Source organism: Hemiscyllium ocellatum, chromosome 4 (genome assembly GCF_020745735.1).
Source record: "Hemiscyllium ocellatum isolate sHemOce1 chromosome 4, sHemOce1.pat.X.cur, whole genome shotgun sequence".
In the NCBI taxonomy this organism is placed as follows: domain Eukaryota; kingdom Metazoa; phylum Chordata; class Chondrichthyes; order Orectolobiformes; family Hemiscylliidae; genus Hemiscyllium; species Hemiscyllium ocellatum.
In genome coordinates, this window is record NC_083404.1 from 31,714,308 (window position 1) to 31,738,644 (window position 24,337).

General features: G+C 39.4%; 1 protein-coding gene across 1 annotated transcript in view; it reads left to right on the forward strand.

Moving 5' to 3' along the window:
* fbxl2 (F-box and leucine-rich repeat protein 2) overlaps positions 1 to 24,337 on the forward strand; it is a 182,195-nt gene that overhangs the window by 94,054 nt on the left and 63,804 nt on the right. The window contains exon 8 of the mRNA XM_060824199.1: positions 9,039 to 9,165. Within this exon, the coding sequence (XP_060680182.1) occupies positions 9,039 to 9,165 (127 nt within the window). The remainder of the gene's footprint in view (positions 1 to 9,038; positions 9,166 to 24,337) is intronic.

Here is a 24,337-nt window from a genome sequence, read left to right on the forward strand (position 1 = left end):
GCGCAACCCACCCATACCCCTACATTTGCCCCTTACCTAACACTACAGGCAATTTAGCTTGGCCAATTCACCTGACCCACACATCTTTGGACTGTGGGAGGAAACCGGAGCGCCCGGAGGAAACCCACGCAGACACGGGGAGAATGTGCAAACTCCACACAGTCAGTCGCCTGAGTCAGGAATTGAACCCGGGTCTCGGGCGCTGTGAGGCAGCAATGCTAACCACTGTGCCACCGTGCCACCCACTCTTTAAAAAAGAGTCAAGTGAAAAACGTTCACTTAAATTTCTTTTGCATGTTTTAATGCAGTAATATCCCCAGAGGTACTGATCAGAGTTGGAAGCAATGGTCAAGAGTATGGTCAATGTTTAGCTTCTGGTACTCCTATAATGGTAGAAAAAATGATACCAATGCAGAAAAGCAGGAGTGATCTCTGTGCATAAAATAAAGATCACTAAATGCTTTGTAATACATAGCAATGGAAGGTGTGGTGGTAAAGAAATTGAGAAAACCCTGCTGGGTTTGAATGAGGCCTTAAATATTTGCAAGAGGATAAGGATTTTGAATTCAGTGCATTGAAGGACTGAGTCAGCTTAATTGAGTCAGTTAAGTTTTGTGTAGACAAATGTAGTGAGCTAAGTTTGGCTGTATTGCAGGCTGGAACTTGGCAAAGATGGCAAACATTGAAGAGGTATACCTGAAAGTAATACAGGTTGGAATTGCTGTTTTGAGGTGATAATAGTGATAGGTAGGATTGAACATGTGCTCTAGTCAATCAGGATCTTAAATCTGACTGTTGTTAAATTCAAACCCGGGGTATAAGCAAATTCTCGAACAAATGTGCTGCCTACAGTGCAGTCTCTTATGTTGGTGAGATTAAATGGAGACAGTCTGATGATCGTTTTGCACTCCTGTCTATAGGAATGACTCTGACCTTTCAATTGCATGCCATTTCACTAAACCCCTTGCTCCCATGCTAGCACTACTGTCCATGGCCCTGCGTTCGTGTTCCAGTGACGGTCAATGCAAGCTGAAGAAACTAGGTCTTATTTCTGCTTGAGCACTTTGCAACCGCTCGGATTCAACATTGCATGTCAAAACTTGAGTACGATCTCTGTGCCATTTATCTTAAATCCATCCCCCTCCCTCCAGTGTCTTGTTGGCTTTGCTCTCAGCGGAGTAGATCTGTTTCTTCCTTTTCACAGCTACTGTTTACATCTATTTCACATATCTTTGTCTCTTTTGGATTGGAATACTGCTAATGTTACCCTCCCTTTGAAAAAGGGCAAGAGGCAAAAAGTGGGTTGCCATAGGCCAATTAGCTTATATTGTTGAGGAGGCAATAGCAGAACATAGGGAAAGTCATAATTTACTCAAGCAGGATCAGCATGGTTTCATGAAAGGGAACTTGTGTCTGATTAATTCATTAGAGTATTTTGAGGAAGTCTCAGCCATAATGGACAGAGGAGAACCAGCAAATGTCATATTTGAACCTCCAAGGTCGACAAGGTACATCTCAAAGGTTAAGTCATGAGATAAGAGCTCTGAACTGAAGAAACTCCTCTTCATCTCTGATTGAAAGGTGACCCCTACTCTGCTGTGCCCTGAGTCTTAGTTTCTCCTCCTAGTGGCAGTGTCATTTCCACATCCACCCTATCCAGGCCTCTTAATATTCCATAAGTTTCATTTGAAATCTCCCCTTCATCATTCTAAACTCCATAGAGTACAGATCTAGAGTCTTCATATGACAAGCCCTTCATCTGTAGAATCATTTTTGTAAACCTCCTCTGGTTCCCCTCCATGCCAGCACATCCTTTCTTGGATATGGGTACTCAAAACTGCTCACAATATTTCAAATATGATCTGACCAGAGCAATGTAGAGTCTCAGCAATACATTTCTGTTTTAGTATTCTAGCCTTCTTAAAATGAATGCTAACATTCCTAATTGCCAACTGAATCTGCATGTTAACCTGAGAGAGTCCTGAACTAGAACTGCCAAGTCCCGTCATGCTTCAGATTTCTGAAACCTTTCCTGATTTAGAAAATAGTCTACATTATTCCTACCAAAGTGTAAAATTTCACATTTTATCACATTTTTTTCCATTTGCCACTCTACCCATTGACTTAGTATGCCTAAGTCCTTCTGTAGGCATCCCACCACCTCGACACTACCTCTCTCCCCTCTTATCTTTGTCATCAAAGTCATCAGCAAATTTAGCAACAATGCCCTCAGATCCTTCGTCCAGATGGTTAATGTAGAATGTGAATAGTTGTCCGAACACGACTCTCGTGAAATTCCACTAGTCACTTGACTGCCTTCTGCCGGTCAACCAATCCTCTTCAAGTATCCTTTCGGGTATCGATGGGACAGACCATGTTTCGTTTCTTTGAGTTACCTGTTCAAAAGGTGCTAACAGCAAAACCCCTTAGTAGTTGGGTGAAGGCTAGAGCTGATAGAGTAGTGTTGCAGCAGAGGAAAATAATGGCTGCATCTCAATTTTTAAAAAAATAAAAACTATGAATTGGAGGTTTGAAGTCATATATTCCTTTTGGTCTGTTCAAGGTTTAGAAGAGCAAACTCCTATGTACTCATGTCTCTACTTCACATTAACCATGCACAGATGTCTGCTTCATAGCATAAAAATACAACCACATAGAACCAAATACAACATTGCTAAAAGGGGACGACTTGAAGTTTTTCATCTTCAACTTATCATTACAAGACAAAAGGGCTTAACCTCAAGCTTTTGAGCAATGTTTTGGTGTGTTTAACCTGGGTGTCACCATGCCTGTGGGAAGAGACAAGGTCAAGAAGGCAGAACTGTCGTAATGTCTTCAGCCAGTATAGGAAATGAGCCTGTGTTATTGGTGTCACTCTGCTTTGCGAGCCAGTCATCTAGCCAACTAAACTAACTGATTCACACTAGCATGTATACACACAAATTTCAGATTCACACTTAATTGGTTATGAAACATGTTATGACAGCCTGAGGTTGCGAAAAGGTGTGAAAGATCTGAACATCTTTCTGTGATTACAATGAGATTGCTGCATTTAGGACAATTGACAGAAGAACAGTACGTCAATAGCTAGGTGAAATTACTCAGTGCGAAAGTACCTTCAGATTCAAGATGGTTTGGCAAAAGAAATATTTGAATAGCTCTGACTGTTTTAATTCTTGAACAGCCACAAACATACTTAACGCCAAGCCTTCCCTGTTAACTTTGTAAACTTGTTAATCTCTTTTTCCTTTGTTCTCTCTCAATCAGATATGCATTTAACTTTCAATTGTCTTTTGCATACCTGATTTGACATTGAATTCACCCCTTTGGTTTGCCATCACTTAGTTATTCACCGTTTGTTGCTAAGTTTTTAATGTCATTGAGTTTCTGTTTGCCCCATTATTCATCAAGGCTCTGTTGCCCTCTGCGTATCGTTATTAGCTTGCATTTTATGCAAGTTCATGGGCAGAAATTTTAAAAGCTGTGTGTATTATCAAGTATACTTAATGGATCTTTGCACAAGTTTGTTCAGTTGTATCATGATTTAAAGAAATAACCTCCGTATGTGCTATTCTCCATTAGTATGGATGGCTATGCAAAGTGAGAATGATGAAGGAGCATTGCTTCGAAAACTAGTGCTTCCAATTCAACCTGTTGGACTATAACCTGGTGTTGTGATTTTTAACTTTGTACACCCCAGTCCAACATCGGCATCTCCAAATACCTGTTAGTCTATACCTGGTCGGCAAAAGTGAGGACTGCAGATGCTGGAAATCAGAGTGTAGATTAGAATGGTACTGGAAAAGCATAGCAGGTCTGGCAGCATCTGAGGAGCAGGAAAATCTCGCTTTTGCCTGAAACGTCAGTTTTCCTGCTCCTTGGATGCTGACCTGCTGTGCTTTTCCAGTACCACTCTCATCTACAGACTATACCTGGTGTTGTGTGATAAAACTCAGCTATAAAATATATTTTAATTATGTTTGTCATTCCACATGCTTGGTTTACAAAAGTAATGTTTTACTGCATATACTGTGCATAGACTACACTTTATATGTACTATATGCTATTAAGCTGTCACAGTCAGGTAGAAACTAAGTTCTTTCAGCAACACGGTGGAATAGGTAAAGCTAGTAGAAGAATTTGCGCTGCCAAGGAGGCAGTGGAGAATTTTTCATAGGGAGGAAGGTAATTTATGGAGGACATTAACAGGATGTGGTGAAAGAAGTGAGAAACTGTTCAAGTATGTCGAAGTTGAATTAAGGCTGGGAGGGAGTCAGCTGTTATCACTGTATAAATGTAAAACTTTCTGAGCCTTTTTTTTTCCCTTTCCCTGTGGCCTTGGCATGGAATCCTGTGAATAAAATGTAACAGTTACCTATCATGTGACTATTGTTGGCTGATGAGATGAGAATGTTCAGATTGCTACATAATTACTAAAAGTCAGTAGATTGGTTAGTCTTTATACATTAGGGAACTTCTAAAAATCGATTTTGTTACATTGGGCTCTGAGGCTTTTGTGACATTAAGTGCAGTTAATTCATTCATTGCTTAGGAGCAGGAAGACTATTTAAATCCTTGCGCTTGAACCCTCCATTTAACAAAATCTTGACAGTTCTGTGAGATAACTCTATGTACCCATCTTTGCTTCCATTTTGTTTAATTACCACAAAACATAGACTAGAACAGCATAGGAACAGACCCTTCAGCCCACCATGTCTGTTTGCTGAATAAAATAATATACAAATCTCAATTTTAATTTTATCAATTGATGTAGCATGAACTGCCATTTGCATTGCTTGTATGTGAAGTGTTTCCTAATTCCATTCCTAAAAGACCAGGTTCTGATTTTTAGTTTTCACCTCTGTCATCCTAAAATTGCTTCTCTCTTGGTAATTGCTTCCATTTAATATATTGAAAATTTTGAACAAATCACACTGATCTTCTAAATTGTAGGGTGTATAACCACAGTGTGTATAATTGTTCTTGAACTGGATTTCAAGTGCTGAATTATCATTCTGGTGAATTTATGCTTTGCTCCCTTCAAGGCCAGTATATACTTAAAGTGTTATGCTCATGCCTGTTCACTGCTGTCTAACCAGGGTTTTGTATAGCTAAAGTGCTACTTCCACCTCCTGTACTAACATGTCAACATTCTGTTAATAATTTTTATTAATTTCTGTGCATGTCGATACCAACACTGAAAACAATTTACCATAGTTTTCCCCATTTACTTGATGCATCTCTTGATTGGCGAATTTGTTATTGGCAAACTTAGATTTTTGACTTTTTCATTGATCATCCACATTGTTTATAAATATAGTGAGTAGTTGAGGCCTCAACAGAAGTATTTGCAGAATGCCATCAGTCACATCCTGGCAATTAAAATATCTGTCCATTATCCCTCCTGTCAATCTCCTGTTACTCGGCCAGTTTCCTAGCCAGGTCAATAACTTATCTTCAATTCCATGAGCTTTTAACTTTAGCTAACGTTCTGTTTTGAGGCACTAAACTAAATGCCTGCTGGCAGTCCATAACATTAATAAATATTCTTCTCTGCTACTACTATAATCAACTCTTCAAAAAAAAAATCAGACCAATTCTCCAAGCATGATTTTTTTTAATGCATTTTGATGTTGGCCTTTTCTGATTATCTGCAAAATTTTAAGATGTTCAGTTGCCCATTCTTATTGATTCTTTCCAACAACTTCAGGTGGCCAAGAATAAGGGCCTTTATATTTAGGGTGGTCAGTAACCATTCCAATGTGGTGTTATTTGGGAAGTGGCTCAGATATGAGACTTATTGTCACATAGCATGGTCAAGGCAAATTGGCACAGAAAATTTTAAGGGGAAGTAATATAATGATTTAAGGCAGCCCATTTGGGGCATAACACCTGTATTGATAAACTGAATTAAATACATCTCAATGTTGCTCTCTTATCTACACTGTTACGTGGATGGGAGAAATGGTAGAATAGTTCCCCTTTTCTGCTGCTTGACTGTTTTTACAAATGAAGTTGTGTTTTAACACCAATTGCTGTGACTGTTAATACCAAGTTTTCTCATGAGTTTAAAAGAATATATGGTTATTACCTAATACCTGAAATGCATTTACAGCCACATACACTCAAGAATGAAAAAGTGCACCTGGGTCTTAAATGTCCAAAATATTTTACTGTCGTGCTTGCTTCTCCCGATTTGAAGTCTTGTAACTTTGTAGGCTAGTGATTATTTTTTGGCGCACTTAATCAAATAGTGATTGAGGGTGTGGGGAAACAAATTCACTCTGATTTGCTGGTTGTAATCGTAGGTTTCTTTTGCTTCACTCCTGCTAAGGTGCATTCGAATTCTCATGGTGAAAAGTTGATTTAGTTAAGTAGATAGGTGAAGGCTAACCTGACTTCTCTGCTAGCTAGTAGATCTTTTGCCAGTCTGGAGTTTTCTCTCTCTCCTTTCCCTCCTGCAAGTTATGACTTATTAAATGCCTCTTATCAGAAAACTAGTTTTCCATGTGATGAAGTTATCTGTTTTTAAAAGTTCTTACAAATTTTGAGATCTGGCCATTGTCAAACGATGGAGTCAGCTTTCACCCTTTCAAGATCATTATGATAGATATGGTTCTGTTACACTGGGCTGCAGTGAAGTAGACAAGTCTGAGGGCAATACTGCAAACCAGATTGTTTAATTATTTGGATAAGGGCAGCCATAAACCACAAAAGATTTATTGCATTTTAAGGTCTTCTCAGTGAAATCTCAAAGTTTGTTCACACTCCTGTGTCTTGTCAGATTTGAAGGCCTTGTGTAATTACATGTGTACTGACAGGGAAGAAAAGATCTCCTGATTTCTGAACTCCATTTTGTGTTAATATAGTGTTCATTTTGAATTTACTCTCAAACTCCATGAATCTATATTGTCTGAAAATGACCACATTGTTGTACATGCCATCTAACTTTGTACTGTCAGCACAAATGGGGCTTTCTATCCCATAATTCAGTCATTAATTGCAAATTCTACAGAATCATAATTTGAATTTTAATGGTGATTGCTGTAAATGGAATTGATTTCGTACTTAAATCATGCATATCAAATTGCTTCTAACCTGGGCAAGGGAGAATTGCTCCATCCCCTTTGTATCCTGATCATACAAGTATATCTGACATCTTTTATCTTTCTTTATATCAGTAAAGTAAGTCTTTTTTTGTGAATTAGTACTGGAGTTTGAACTTTTCCCTCTTTTAACATTGTTCAAAAGATAAAACCATTGTAAAATATCATAGTACCTCAACTTTGCCAAATTCTGCTGTTGCCTAGCTCCATGAGAACTGACTTTAAGATTCTTCCTTTCAGATTCTTCCCTATCCTCCCTCACTCTGATCTTCTATACCTAGAAAAATCGCCATACCCTCTAGACTTGGCACATTGGCTTCCTCCTTGTCTTACAATACATTTTTGGCACTAGCTTCCACAGCCACTGTGATCCTAATCTATGGAACCCTTTCTTCAGTATACCTGCTCTATAAGCTGTATAAATAACTGTGGCTACAGGAGCAGGTCAGAGGCTAGGATTCTGGCAGCCAGTAGCTCACTATCTGACTAAACAAAGCCTGTCCACCATCTATAAAGTACAATTCAGGAATGTGTTAGGATACACTGCACTGGCCTGATGACTGCAGCTCCAATGAAACTCTAGCTTGACACCATCCAGGACAAAGCAGCCTAATTGACTGGCACAACTTCCATAGACAATCATTTCCTTGACCACCGAGACTCAGCAGCACTGTATACTAGCTTTAAGATCAGCTGCAGAAATTCACCAAGGCTCCTTACAATCCCTTCCAAACGTATGATGGTTACTATTTAGAAGGCCAAAGGCAATAGGTACAAGGAATGCCACCACTTAAAATTTCCACTCCAAGCCGCTCACTATCCTGAATTAGAAAGAGAACATTGTTTCTTCAGTATCACTGGACCAAAATCCTGGAAATCTCCTAATACTATTGTAGGCCTACATACAACAAAATGACTGCAGCAGTTCAAGAAGGCAGCCTACCACCACCTTTTCAAGGGTAACTAGGATTGGCAATAACTGTTGGCCTAGTCATTGATGCTTCCAATCTGTGCATGAATAAAAATAAAGAATTTTAAGATTTCAAAATCATCTTAGACCATCTGTTCTGTTATTTTTGTTTTGCTTACTGTCCTGAAATAATCTTTGTCCATGTCTGCGCATGAGGTCTGCTATAGAATTACTGCTTGTTATGTTGAGAAGAAAATGTACATAATAACTTAGCTTATTTTAAGTTTTCTGCTCCTTTGTTTTGTTGCGCTAAGTCTCTTGTGCTCTTAATCACTTATCATCAGCGTTAAGAATAAATTTTCCTCATTATATCTGTAATTCTAAACTGGGCGGATAATTAAAATTAAATCAATGAGATTCTGACCATGAAAATATACGAATTTCTACAGTAAAGTGTGTTGGTTTTAGGGAAGAGCGTGGTGTGGAACTTTTGTCCCAGTTAGCATGTCGAACTCAGTAAACTAATTATTAAATATTCGTACCACCTTCTGCGTTTTGAACGCCTTAGATTTCCACCTTAGATTTCCATTCACAAGTCTTTTTCTTTATTCTCTGGAACAATGAAACTTAGTGTAACCCCAGTCTGTCAAGAAACTTTGATCATCATAAGTGGTTACCTGTAAAATATGTAAGGAGACCATAACACATTCAGTTGTCTGAAAAAAATGAATGCTGGAAATACTCATCAGGTCAGACATTTGTAGAAAGAGAAGAAATGAATTGTCATTTCCGGTTAATGACTTGTTTCAGAACTTATTCAAAGCTATCAAACTAAAAATGCAAATACTTAAAGAAATACAGTAAGTAGGGTAGTATCCCATTACTTAGTAAGATGCTAGACTGTTCAAAGTCTGATTCAAAGTCTATTTTCCTAATTTGGTGAAGTTAGGGACTTCTATTGACTTTTTAAATTTATGAATTAAATTATACCTTTACTGAACTGCATTTTCTTTGCCTTTCAGTGAGGGTAATCGAAACCTTGAACATTTAAACATTTCCTGGTGTGACCAGGTGACGAAGGATGGGATAGAGGCTCTAGTGGGAGGATGTAGTGGTCTGAAGGCCATGTTTTTGAGAGGGTGCACACAGGTTGGTAATTTTTATTTACCAATTTTGGAAGTAAATCACTTTCTTACTCATTCAACTTGCAAATAAAAGTGAATATACTGACATTGAGTGAGAAGTCATGATGAAGGAGCTGTTAATTTTAAGAATCTGGGCTAATAAGGGTCCAGAATCGTCGCAAACTTCCTCCATTCTTGGTATCACTTTGATTTTTTTTTTGCATCTGTGCCTTTTCTCCTGGAAGTTTGTCACTTGAATTCATGTTAATTTGTACTTCCAGATTGTTTCTGTTCACAAAGTTTGGTGATAAGTCTGTGTGTGATGGACTTGGGCAGTTTTTTTTTAAAAAGTGTAAGCTTCTGGTTTGCATTTTCTTGTTTCCATCTTCTAACTTGGTTGATTGAATTCAATGTCAACTCTGGTCAGTACTCGCATACGGTTTTCACATTGTTCTATGCCCTACCCTGGAAAAATACCTTTTCCAGGTTTGAATCTGACCATTCCAGGATAGTCAATCATGCAAGAACAAAATTGTTCAAATTATCAGACTTTTTCTGAGGGGTGGAGGAATCCTGCAAGCTTCTCCACTTTAATCCCGTAGAGTTCAACATAATCTCAGTGACCAACATAGTTCAGACATCATAGATGATGTATTTCTTCATGGATTGCCCACTAAAGTACTCTAAAAATTGATGACATCACTGAATTTAGAACATAGATGAATATTGGATTAGTGCCAGTTAACTTAAAAAGAAGTTGGATGTAGAAATCATATGAATTGTGTCACTGGAAATTGTTCTTGATGGCTGGCAATGATGACCATGTCCAATCTCCTTTCATTTGTAGGAAAATCTTTGATTTCTCTCACCACAAAGTGCAGCCTCTCATTATAGGCTTCCAAGTTCTGAAGATATGGAAGCCCCCCTCCCACCAAACCCTCCCCATAGATATGTGAGCTGACTGATGGTACAAGTTGTGGTTGAAAAAAATAATATCTAACCCACTAAGCAAGTTGGGATTATTGCCTAATGCTAGTGGAATCAGTTAATTAAAGTGAACCTATTAGAGGTAAAGCTAGAGAGAAACGTTTTTTCTGATAGCTCTGCAACATATCAATTGGGACTACTGAATTCAAATGACATACTCTTAGCTGAGAATTCTTGTAATATTATTTCTGGCATAAATGTTGATAGTCAGAATATATGGAAAAATTACAGTCAATTTATTTTGGTTCACTACTTTCTATTCTACATATCATAAAATGAATTTAAACACCATTTGCATCCCAGATGAATAATTCTCCTTTTCATGAGTTAAATTTTCTGCGGGTGTTAGGAAGTTACCACCTGTGAAGATTAGAGCACGTTACTGTGGACAAATAAATCTCAAAAATGAGAGTTAACTAACAAAACATTGTCGTATACTGAGCTGTTAGGCTACAAATGTTCTTGTGTAGTTTATCCAATGAGTTTAGCAACAACTTGATGCCCTTAAGGAGTTTCACAGGAGTATTTCAAAATACAGATCATGGAAGTAAATATTAGGTCGGATGACCAAAAACTTGGTCACAAAGGTAGGTTTATGAATCATCTTACAGGAAAAAAGTGAGTTAGAGTCACAGAAGTTGACAAGGGATTCCAGAGTCGAGGATTATGCAACTGAAGAGTGAGCAAGAGGCAACTAAGTTGTAAAACTGACTTATTTAATGTACCAGAGCCATATCTGTACATGAATTCCAAGAATTTGGTTTTATTTGTGTATATAGGTAAGGTTTGACTCTTCGTTGTGTGCTGGTCGAGTTACTAAATAGATTCTAATGGAACAAATGTAATGCAAATTATGCAACTAGGTATCAGTCTCTGAAGAAAGGTAATATTCACTCTTTGATATGGTCATGACTGGTAAGACTGACATTTACTGCGCATTCCTACTTGCTCTTGAGAGGCTGAGGGACAGCCACATGGATCTCTTCAGCCACTGGATGAAGGTACTGCTACAGAGCTGTAGGGTAGGGCGTATCAGGATTTTGGCCCAGGATGATGAAGGAACTGTATTATACCAAAATCAGAAAGGTGCCTAACTTTTTATATTAAAAAAAAGAACAGGTTACTTTGCTGCTGTAATTATGGATGTTGAGAGTTGCCAAAAAAGATGCATACACCTACAGTGAGCTGATGGTGAAATGAAAAGGAATTCTTTGTCCTGAGTAGTGTTAGGCTTCTTGAATGTTGCAGCTGTCCCATTTAGGCTAGTAAACAATAATTTCATTGCATTTCTGCTTTGTGCCTTGTCGGTACTGGAGAAAGTGAGTCTCCTATCACAAAATATTCAGTTTCCATCCTACTCTGGAAGTTTTCACTTGTTGGAGATGGATATTAAGTGTTTCTTATGAGCCCATCCATGATTGCATGCTTCATTATCTGAAGAAATGCAAATTTGAACACTGCAACATGAGCATGCTGTCCACTTCTGATTTTATAATAGAGAGCAGGTTATTGGTGAAATAATTGTTGTATTCAAGGTATTACTCTGAGAATCTGTTGCTGAAATGATGGGCTTTAGCAATGACAATTACCTTCTTTTGTGCCAGTTCTGACTTCAAACTGTTGAAGAAGACTCCTCCTAAATCCCATTTATTTCTGTTATTCCAGCTCCTTGACGCCATAGTTGGTGAAATGCTGCTTTAAACTGAATACAGTAACTGGCATAGATTGAAACAGGAGTAAGTCATTTAGCTCCTCATAAGGCTTTACTGCTCTTATAATTCCAGCCATAATGACAGGATCTTAAGCTAACTTGCCTGCCAATAAACTTTTAAATAAAATATGCAAAGGTTTCTTAAACAAAAAAATACTCTATTGAACTGAATTGAACACTGGACAAGACAAATTGTTTGTTTATTCCTGGAATATCCTTTCAGGCACTCAAGTCTCTTCAAAAATCATCCTTTATGCTAAAATTTGTTCAGCCGTGTAACTGTAATTTATTTTCTTTTGGCAAATTGCTGAACGTGCTGTGAATGCTGTTTTGTTACCTGACACTCTGAAAACAAATTGCTAACTCGGTTCACTTGAAGTTGAGTCTTATAGGATGTCGGACCGTCTGACACACACACGTCACTCAACCCACTGTGGCCGAACGCTTCAATTTCCCCTGCCACTCTACCAAGGACATGCAAGTGCGGGGCCACCAACTCTGCCAAATTCCAGCCACCTGATGCCTGGAGGAAGAACACCTAATCTTCTGCCTTGGGTCCCTCAAGTCATATGGGATCAATGTAGATTTCACCATTTTCCAGATTTCCCGCCTCCTCCCACCTTATCCCAGATTCAACCCTCCAACTTGGTACTGCCATCTTGAACTGTCATACTTGTCCATCTTCCTTCCCACCTACCTATTCCACCCTCCACTCCAATCTATCACCATCACTACCACCCAACCTCATCTACCTGCTGCCTTCCCAGCTGGCTCCCCCCCCCCCCCCCCCCCCCCCCCAGCCCCAATACTCTTCCATTTATCTATCAGCCCCTTTGGTCCCCCCACATTCTTGGTGCAGTGCTTATGCTCAAAATGTTGACTCTTCTGCTCCTCAGATGCTGCCTGACCGACTCTGCTTTTCAAGCACTGCACTTTTTTGACTCCGATCTCCATTCTCACTTTGTTAATACTGTCTGATACCCCTACAACCTTCTGCTTTTGAAGCTTGCTTCTCCCTGCCTTCGAAGTATCCCAGAACTAGTCTTGAGTCCTGACTCCATGCGATAACTATTTGGATAAGCACTTCTTCTGTTATAAGCCTGTTCACTCTGAATCTGTTTCTCGTCCTGTTCTCTCTGTCTTTCTGGGTATTGCCAAACACGAGTCAGCAAACTTCTTAGCAGTTTTCTCCCAGGTTGTTTCTTGGTCTTTGAGCTAAAATCACAGGACTTCTTGGAAAATGCTATTTGAAACTTGTGGCAATACTGCTCCTTTAACAAAGTTATGCTGTCCTTGGATTCTTTTTCAGAGCGGTCGTAAATGCAGCAAATCTGAAAAGTCTAGGTTTGAACAGTTTGATTATAGCTAACGGATACTGCGTCTGATAAAAGGCTGTCAAGTTTAAAAAAAATACTCGTACACTGAAAGGGTAATGGTCAGTTCTCTCAGCTCAGCTCTTCTCTGGTTTTAGCAGCCTGGATGTTCATTGAAAGCAGTCAATCAGTTTTTTGAGGCAGCTGATCCACGAAACAGCTGTATGGAAGATGATGTTCCATGCTGAATGTCTCTACCATCTTTCTCTCTCCTGTAAGACCCTGTTTGATCTTACCTATTTTGTCAAGGGGTATTTATGGGGATTGTTGCAGGTATTTTGAACCGCATCATTAATTGGGGTAATCTGTTGAATTTTCAGATAGGTTAAGCTATTCTGTATTCTGTTCTCTTTTGTGTATCATTAGTTAATCTCGTAAATAAATTCTATTTTGTTTAAAACCAAGTGGTTTGACCACTGCATCCCTCCTGCAAATGTGCCTTTCACCTGCTTAAAACAACTAGCAAAGTTAGGTTCTGGGCTACTTAATGTTTTGATGGGGTCTGGCCTGGTTCATAACAGATTTGGGGCTTTTTAACAGGATTTGTTCTATAGTTTCAAATGGGAAGAAGGTTGGTGAACTCAAAGGCAGTGAGTGGCAGGTGTTGGTGTCTTTTTGTTCTGGGTGTTGATTTTGGTTGGTTTAAGCAGTGCTTGGGATAGCATTTCCTAGTTTTCTGGGGGTTGAAGAAGTGACTTTGGAGATTTTGCATAAGGGGATTAAGGCCAAGCTGCTGGAATGAGCAGATGAACTGGGTTAGAGCTGCCTCCTTCCATGAGGAAAGGAGATAGTAACAGTAATAACTCATCGTTTAACTTTGCTGGAAATGCGATCAGAACCGTTGGAGGTGGCTAAACTTCAATTGAAAATGAGGGAGCTTGGATTAGAGGCAAAAGACAAGGAAAGGGCAACAGAAATGAAACAGTTTGAATTACGATTAAAAGCAGAGAAAGAGAAAAAGAACAAATCGCTTTAGCAAAACAAAGAAAAGGAGAGAGAGGAAAAGGAGAAAGAGAGTGAGCTTCAAAAATTGTCACTTAGATAGAAAAATCAGCTTGAAAGGATGGAGATGGAGGCTTAAGGTAAGCTTAGTGCAGAAAACAGTGAGGATGAACAGATCCATGGGAGCCAAAGGCCTGGTGAGCAGCTGTTTAGATATATTCAAGTGTTGCCTAAATTTGATGAAAAGGATGCAGACGTCTTTTTTTTCATCTGCTTTGAAAAGGTGGCTAAACAAATGCAGTGACCATGTGGGTTTGTTGATCCAAGCAAAACTTGCAGGTAGTGATGAGAGTCATGAGCTCTATCAGAGGAGATATCCGGGGCCAATGAGGAAGTGGTGTAAGCCATCTTAAGGGCATATGAGCATGCGCCAGAAGCCCATAGACAACATTTCAAGAATCTAAGGAAGGACCCTGGTCAAACCTACATTGATTCTTTCGAACTCAAAACAAAATAATTTTGATAAGTGAATAAAGGCATTAAAAATAGAACAAACCTATGATGCTCTTAGACAATTTTGGAGGAGTTCAAAAATTCACTACTTGAGGTAGTGTGAACTCATGTGGGAGAGCAGAGAGATAAAATGACAAGGTTAGCAACTGAAATGGCGGATGCGTTGGTCCATAAATCCAAGTTTGGCTTCCAAAATCAATTTCAGGAATGTGAGGGATAGAAATTGACAGAAAGACATCCTTATGTGGAAAGGGAAAGGTAGATCTCTGAAGATGATAAGAATAACTTACCACAAGGTGAAAAGGAAATCCTTGAAGGGGACAGAAGTTTAAAAAGCTCTGATGTTTTCACTGCAATAAAGTAGGCCACATGAAATCAGTGTTGGTGGTTTCGAAAAAGCACTGGGAAGCCAGGTGAATTAAAACAGAATAAGCCAGTGACTTTTGTTGGTGTGGTAATGGAAAGCACAGTGGAGGCTAGAAAGCTGCACCATAATGTACAAGCTGGTCAAAGGTTGGTGAAGGAAAGTGTGCAAGATCTACTTCGACCATACACCTGTGAAGGTAAAGTTTACTTGTTTAGGTCAGGAGCAGCAGGTAAAGAGGTTACAATATTAAGTGAAACAGGATCCTCTCAATCTTTGAAAGATGAGGAGACATGTACCTCAGGAGCACTTTTACTAGAAAAGGTACTAGTCACGTGAATTAATTTGAGACAAGAAATGCTCAATTACATATAGTGGGGTTAAAGAGTCCAATCAAGAGTGGAGAAGTTTTGGTAGGAGTACTGAACATATTCTCAGCTCCAGGAATACAAATTGACCTTGGTTCACAGGTAGGAGTGCTGCCTACTGTGGTTGAAAAGCTAGTGGAAACTCGGTAACTGAAGTATTGCAGGATGCATATCCTGGGATTTTTCTGGACTATTTAAAGCAATTGTATCAAAAGGCATACACAATAAGAATTTGAATGTATCCCTGTATGCTATTATCTTAAAAATGATGTTGCAGTGACGGAATGGAGACCATCCCATATTCGGGCAGATGAGAAGTGGACAGAAGTTCAACAAGTTCTATTGCCAGTGGGTAATAGATAGGAAGTGTTGTGACTGGTGCACGAGCTACCAGTGCGGGGTCATTTAGGAGTGAGAAAAACTTAAGTCAAAATACAAAAACATTTTTACTGGCCTGGACTGCACAAAGACGTAGTTGAATTTTGCCAGACATGTCATACATGTCAGGTAATTGGAAAACCACAGGCAGTCATAAAACCCACAACTTTACTACCTATTCTTGCATTTGAGGAACCTTTTTACAAGATTCTTAATTGACTGCGTAGGACCCCTACCTAAAACAATCTTTGTTAACAATAATGGATGTGTCCATTTAGATTTCCAGATGCCCTTCCATTAAACAATACCATTGCTAAAAGGGTTGTAGAGGCATAGTCTTAGAGATATACAGCATTGAAACAGACCCATTGGTCCACCTGCCCATGCCGACCAGATATCTCAACCCAATGTAGTCCCACCTGCCAGCACCGGCCAATATCCCTCCAACCCTTCCTATTCATATACCCATCCAAATGCCTCTGAAATGTTACAATTGTACCAACCTCTACCATTTCCTCTGGCAGCTCAGACACATAGTCAGATCCTTTTTCTCAGGAGGTGGTAGATGGGGTCTAACTCTGTGTTTGTTGACACACCCCGAGTTAGACCCCATCTACCACCACCTGAGAAAAGGAACAGGAAGTGACTCCTCCACAGGAAATGACATCACCAACCCAAAGAACCCCAAACCTATAAATAGAAAGCAGAAATTGTCAGCATTGCTTCGCCTGAGGCCCACTGAATATGTTACCTAGTAGGGTAACAAAACGTTTGAAAATGAACCTTGCAGTTCAGTGAGCAAACCTACATCTAAAAATCTATCTCTTCAAATTAATCAGTTTTCCAATGTTAACAGAATTTCACAAGTTTGCAGCCCTTTGAGCAAAGTAATTTTTCTTCATCTCAGTTATAAATCTGCCACCCCTTATGCTTAAAACTATAATCTCTCATTCTAGATTGTCCCACATGAGGAGACATCCTATGTCCGTCTACTTTGTCGATCCTCTTTAGCATCTTGTATGTCTCAATTAGCTCTCCCCTTATACTTCTAAAGTATAAAGTATAGTCCATACAGTATAGACTGCTCAATCGTTCTCCTTAAGACGAACCCTTTGTCTCTGGATCTCTTATCTCAATCTAGTGAACCACCTCTGAACTACCTCCAATGCAGCTACATTCCTCCCTTTGGCAATGGAACAAAAATTATACGTATTACTCCAGGTGCGGAGTCACTAATGCTGTGTACGGTTGCAGCAACACTTCCCTGCTTTTATACGCTATTCCTTTAGTAACAAGTGCCAAAATTCACTTGTCTTCCTTGTTACCTGCATACTAGTTTTCTCCAATTCAAGCATCAAAGCATTCTGAAGTTTCTTTCCCTTTAGGCAATAATAGTTGTCTTTCTATTCCTCTGCCCAAAATGGATAACCTCACTCTTATCCACATTAAGCTTCAACTGCCAAATTTTGATCCATTCACCTGACCTAGCCATATCCACTTGTACATTACTTCATTGCAACTAACTTTCCCACCTATATTTGTGTCCCCTGTAAATTTAGCTGTAGTACATTCTATCCCTGCAACCAAGTCATTACTATACATTGCAAAGAGTTGGGGCCTTAGAGCTGAGCCCTGTGATATCCCATCAGTTATATTTGCCATCAGAAGAAAGCCACATTTATCCTGACTCTCTCTGCTTTTTGTTGTTTAGCCAATCCTGTATCCAAGATAATAAATTGCCTCTAACCCCACGTGTGTTTTTAGCTTGTGTATTAACCTTTTGTATGGCATCTTATCAAATGTCTTCTAAAAGTCCAGGTAGTCCATCTACAGGAATCTCCATTGTCCACCTTGCTTGTTAGTTTTCGATGAACTCTAGCAAATTAGTCAAATGTACATAAAACCATGCTGACGGTGGATTCTGTTTTGAATTTCCATATCCCTGTTATTGCTTCCTTTAATAATGGTTTCTAGCCGTTTTCCAGTAACATATGTGAACTAATTGGTCTATGGTATGTTCTTTTCTGCCTCCTTCCCGTTTTGAATAAGGACATTACATTACTATTATTCCAATCTGCTGGAACTTTCCCACATTATTAACCATGAATTCACTATCTGTCCTGCCACTTCTTTTAAGGACCGAGGATATAGCCCATTGGGTCCTGGGTACTTGTCGACTTTAACGCTCAGTACTTTTTTCCCTAGTGGATGCAATTGGTTTAAGTTCCTCCCTTTCTATAATCTTTGCATTACCTGTCCCTATTGGGGTGATACTAGTATCTTCCAACATGAAAACTGAAACAAGATATTGATTTTGTGATTCTGACATCCCCACTATTAACTTCCCAGTCTTATCCTCCAAGGGATCAACATTCACTTCAACTAATTTCCATCCCTTTTATCTGTCTGTTACTATCTGGTTTTACATTTTGCACTAGTTGAATAGATTGAATGGCCTCCTTTTGCATCAGATATTCATTGAACCAAAGGATCGTACATTATGTTGGCCATTTGAGATTGTACTGTCAAAGATGCACTAATCCCACTGTCTAGTACCATGACACTTCAAGTGCTCATTCAAGTATGTTTTAAAGGTTTGACATTACCCAGCTTCATTTTTGTAATCTACATCCCACATATCTAAGAAAATGGCCCCAGAAATAGTGGATTCATTGGTAATCTTCTAAGACTCTTGACTCTGGAACAGTTCCTACAGATTAAAGGGTAGCTCATGTAACCCCACAATTTAAAATGTGAGGTAGAAAGAATCTATGGAATTCTGGACCAGTGAGTCTGACATCAGATTTGAGGAAGATTACAGAGTTCATTATCAAGGAGTTTAAAGCAGAGTACTGAGAAATTAGTGGTGGAATCAGGCACTCGGTGTAGCTTTACAGAAAGGAATTCACGCTTAACAAATCCAACGGAATTCTTCAAGGATGCAATTAGTAGAGTTAATCGGGGGGACAAGTGAGATTTATTTGGGCTTTCATAAGGCTTTTGACAAAGTCCCATGTGTAAAATTAAAGTATATGGGATTGGAGGGTGGTGTATTGAGATGGGTTTTAAAAAATGGCTAACGAGGAAGAAATGAAAATTAGAAGTAAAGAGCTTTTTTTTCTGAATGGCACGCAGTACCTATTGGGGTACCAGAGGGATTAGTACTAGCACACCAACCTTTTACAATATATGTTAGTTATTTAGTTGAGTGAAGTAAATGTAATATCAAAATTTGCAGATAAAACAAACCTGGGTGGGAGGGTGAACTGAGGATGCAGAGATGTTGCAATGTGATTTTGACAAGCTGATTGGGTGAACACATTGTAGATACAGTATAATGTGGATAAATGGGGGGGGCAGAGTTAGGGTTCACTCCCTGGTGTAGAACTCCAGGAAAAGTGTGGGGAGAGAGAGGGCGGGCAAGAGGTTAGTCATTTGGAGGTGGTGCCTGGGCTCCCTTCAATGTCCAGGACTGTTCTTGGCAGCATTTCAGTGAGCCGAGATGGTTTTTATTCATTGTAAACAAAAAACGCGATCGTGGTTGAAACAGCTCTTTGATATAATGTTTCTATTGGGACCTCGATCTCCTTTGGATAATCTAATATTCGAATAATTGATATTCGGAAAATCGAGGGTCCTCTGTATATGTTAGCCTTCATTGCGAGTGGATTCCAGTTCAGGAGCAAGGGTGGGTTGCTGCAATGATACAGGACATTGGTTAAAACCAACCTGGAATATTGTGTGCAGTTTTGGCCTCTTTATCTGATGAAGGACGTTCTTGCTTTCAAGGGCAGTGAAGGTTGACCAAATTGATTCTTGGGATGACAGTACTTACATATTTGGAGATGTTGTGTCAGAATTGTACTCAATGGAGCTTCGAATGAGGAGGGGTCTCAGAGAAACCTATAAAATGCTAACAGGGCTAGATCGATGTAAGAACGATATTTCTAATGGAGGAGTCCAGAATCAGGATTCATAGTTTAAGGATTCGGACAGAGTTGTGTCATATAGTGCAAATACAGACTCTTCGATCCGACTCATCAGTGCTGACCAGACAACCCAATCTGACAAAGTCCCATTTGCCAGTATTTGGCCCATATCCCTCTATCTGGAGAACTAATGTAAAGCACTGGAAGATAGGTTTTCTTTTATTTGTTAGGGAGATTTGGATATCACTGGCTAGTAGAGAATTTATGACAATTTAGGTACGGTGAGCGGCCTTCTGAATGTTGGTGTGTAGACACTGTACTGTTAAGAAGGCAGTGCCAGCATTATGACCCACAACAGTTGAAAGAGTGGTGATATATTTTCAAGGCAGGCTCCTGCATGCTCTATAAAGGAACTTGAAGGTGGTGGGGTTTCCATGCAGTGGCTGACCTCATCATTGTAGGTGGACTGGGACACAGGTTTTGAAGGTGCTGTCAAATGACCCTAGGTGAGTTGCTGCATCTCTTACATGGTACACAGTGCTCTCTCTGTGAATCACTGTTGAAGGGAATGAATGTTGAAGGTGGCAAATGAAGTGCAAATCAGGTGGGCTGCTTTGTGCTGGGTTGTGTTAACCTCCTTGAATATAGTCCAGGCAGGTTCAGAATATTCCATCACATTCCTTACATGTGCCTTAGTGACACTGGACAGGATTTGGGGAGATATGAGGCAAGCTACATGCTGCAGAAATCGGCTCTGACCTGTTTCTGCAGTCGTAGTATGCACATGGCTGGTCCAGTTCAGTTTCTGGTCAATGGTATCCCTGAAAACATTGATAGTGTAGGATTCTGTAATGTCAGTGCTATTTGATGTAAAGAAGGGACTGATTAGATTCTCTCTTGTTGGAGCAGGTCACTGCCAGGCTCTTGAATGTCATGAATTGTTTTTTTTTCCATTTATCAACATATCTGGGTCTTGCTGGCTCTTTTTAATGACTGAAGGGTCAACTAGGCGGCACGGTGGCTCAATGGTTAGCAATGCTGCCCCACAGCACCAGGGACCTGGGTTCGACTCCTGCCTCAGGCGACTGTCTGTGAGAAGTTTGCAATTCTCCCAGTGTCTGTGTGGGTTTCCTCCAGGTGCTTCAGTTTCCTCCACAGTCCAAAGATGTGCAGGTCAGATGAATTGGCCATGTTAAGTTGCCCATTGTGTTAGGTACATTAGTTAGGGGTAAATACAGGTAGGAGAATGGGTGTGGGTGGGTTACTCTTCGGAGGGTCGGTGTGGATTGTTGGGCCGAAGGACCTGTTTCCATACTGTAGGGAATCTAATCTAATCTGATGTAGAATATTGAACACCCCTACTTCTTTGGATGGAGGGTTGCTCATAGAAATAGCTGAAGCATGTTGAACTTAGGACGCTGACCCTGAGGAACCACTTCAGCATTATCTGCCTATTAAAATGATTTGACTTCCAATAACCAGAGCTATCGTTCTTTGTTTTAGACGTGACTCCAACCAAAAGAGAGTTTTCTCTCAATTCCAGTTGGCTCTGATTTTACTTGAGCTGCTTGATACCACACTTGATCAACTGGTGCCTTTTTGCAAGGGCAGTCACACACCCCTCACCTCACCACTGGAATTGAGTTCTTTTGTCGATGTATGATGACCAGAAACTGAAGACCCAACTTATGGAGCATCAGTTTGAAGCTAGCAAAGTGGACCAGAGATAAGGTATAGAGATTATGGATGAAGGTTTGTAGAAACTACATAGTTTCAAGTATCTGGGATCAATGGTGGCAGGAAATAGAAGTTTGGAAATAGAAATTAACAACTGATTAGCTGTGTTTGGAGTAATTGAAAGAAGTGCAGTGAAGTGTTTTATAATAAATTATTGCGAAAACTGAAAGGAAGAATATACAGGCCAGCTATATATTGCTTTATAGTGCCATGGGAAACATCAAGTAGACAGGGAAAACAACTGGATACAAATGAGATATGGATGCTAAGATCAGTGGAGTAATGAGAAAACACAAAATCAGGAACCAGTGCATTAGGTAGTCATTGAAAACTGTGGAAGTATTAAAAAGTAGTTAATTGTTATATGTATTGGATTGAAAGGGGCAATGTATTAGATGGGACTGCCAGACATAAGGAAGTGACCAAGACCAAATGGAGAAGTGCTGTGGCAGGAGATTTACAAATGGAGTTGAATGAGAAATAGATGACTGGTAGGATGAGATGGAGTAAAGTGAAAAAGCAGCATGTGATGACCAAAAGTAAAATAGGAGAAACTGAAAAAGGTATGTTATATACCCTGGTTATATTGCCAAATATAGGTGGTACTCTTATAACGCCACACTTGCGTTCCAGTGAAACCTCACTTAATAGAAAATCGCTTAGTATAAATAGTAAGAGGGGTTGTGGGAATAATCTGGTTTGGGGCAAACCAGCAAAAAATATCACTCATGATCACTCAAATCACTTGATTGCTTAAAAATCATCCAAACGTCTAACACAAAGCATAGTACAGACTGAATAAAGGTAAAAATCATTTTTATCAATAAAACAAAAGTAAATTTAGCACAATACATTTTAAAAAATATTGTTAGTGTAGGGACAGCGGGTCGTTATGGTGCATAATGTAGATTCCCTCATTCCTGATAAGTAAGCTATATCATATATTCTCTCCTTCTGCTCAAACCACATTATAATATCTAGCTTCTCTTCCAGTGTTCTAGCCTTTCTTTTGCTTTCATCATCTGCAATTTTATCACCAGGATACTTCCTGTTGACATTCTTATCACAATGCCCCTCCATTGTTTTCAAAAAAAGGAATAATCTCGGAGGAGTGTATCTTTCACAGGAAGCTGCTCAATGTTTCTCCATCAGCAAGCACCAGTTGACATTGGTGCATGTGCAGGACAGGTTGAAGACTGCTGCTGACATTAACAATATGCAAAGGCTTTGATGTGGGCATCAATACATGCGCAGAACGAAGCATACGGAACAATCACCGCTGGAATCATGCTGTTGTGAAGAAGCAAACATTCTTGAAAATACTGTTCCTTAATTCCTCAGCGACATTATGAACAAATCACCTTGCACCTCAGATAACACGTTATCTGAGAACTACTTGTAGCTAATCCTTCTATTACTGTGTTTCTGCATTCAGTACTTTTATAATTTACTGTGTTGATATGAACAGATCCACTGTAATGATTTGCTGTGACTATCCTGGTGTCTTTATCCTCCCACTCAGATTTTGAGAAATTTCCTCACTGAGAATGGTGAGCCTATGGAATTCATGACCACAGAAGTTGAGGCTAAAACATTAATGTTTTCAAGAAGGAGGTAGATGAAGCTCTTGTGACTCAAGGAATCAGCCATGATCATATTGAATGGGAGTAGGATGTCGAAAACCCTAACCCTACTCCTATCTTCTATATTTTGTTATCCTCCTGGGCAGCACATTACAAAGCCTGAGCCATACTCTAGGTGAAAGTTATTCCTCATCTCCTGCCTTTCTGCCCCTTGTTCTTGACCCTTCAACTAAGGAAAGCACTACTTTTATCCATCATGTCCATAGCCCTCATAATGTTAAACACTACTATCAGGATCCCCTGTTCAACCTTCTCTACTCCAAAGTAAAATAACCCAAGCTTATCCAACTTCTCTTCATTACTAGAATGCTCCATCCCAGGCAACATGTATGATTCTGTGAAATCATACCGTAACCTTCCAAATGTAGCCTTATTGTGTCCTTGTTTGGACCAAGATTTTAATGTGGTTTGGTACCACACAGTCCTGGCAAAACTGAGCTGCTTTTGGTGCACAAGTTTCACTTTGATAGTACTATTTATGACTACTTCAATTTACTAATGATTGAGAATAAGACCAATAGGATGGTAATTGGCCAGGATGTATTTTTGATAGTTTTCTGCTTTTGTGAGAGTGGTGCTCGGGGTAATCACCCTAAATTTAAAATGGTTAGTTGAGGTGGCATTTTGTTTGGATGAAAAATAGCTTTGAGGACGAATTTTTTGCGAGATAACTGTATTGAAGAATTTTTGTCTCAAGTGCTGAAATCTCTAACATTGCAGGGTATAAAATTAGATTTATATTGTGCAATGGACTTTAAGGATATTTATTTTTTAAGTGTTTTGATTTGAGAGGTTGTATTATAAAGGCCAAGGTGGAATGAACTAAAAGCTGAAATTTAACAGTTCTGAACTGTTTCAGTGCGAGATATCTTCAATTCTTTTTATTTTATGCCACCAAACTCCTTTCTGATGTGCCACAGGCCTTCATCCTTAGTCTTGTTTCTGTCTGATCTGCTAAGTCTGTGTCAACTTTCACATAGACATTGGTACTGCTTAAAACAATGCTTTTGATCACCACCACTGACTCCATGGCTTGTGCTGTTCTGTCCAATTTTCTGGTCACCACCATTCATGAAGTGACACTCAATTGTCAATATGGAAACACACTGTTAGCTGTCATTGGTATCATTGAATTAAATTAAAAAGCACAATCATACACTTATGAGGTGTCTGTAAATCTATCTTGGTGCATTACTAACAGAATGTTTTACCTCATTTGGCTCAGATATGGTGTCATACTGCTTGGAACCTC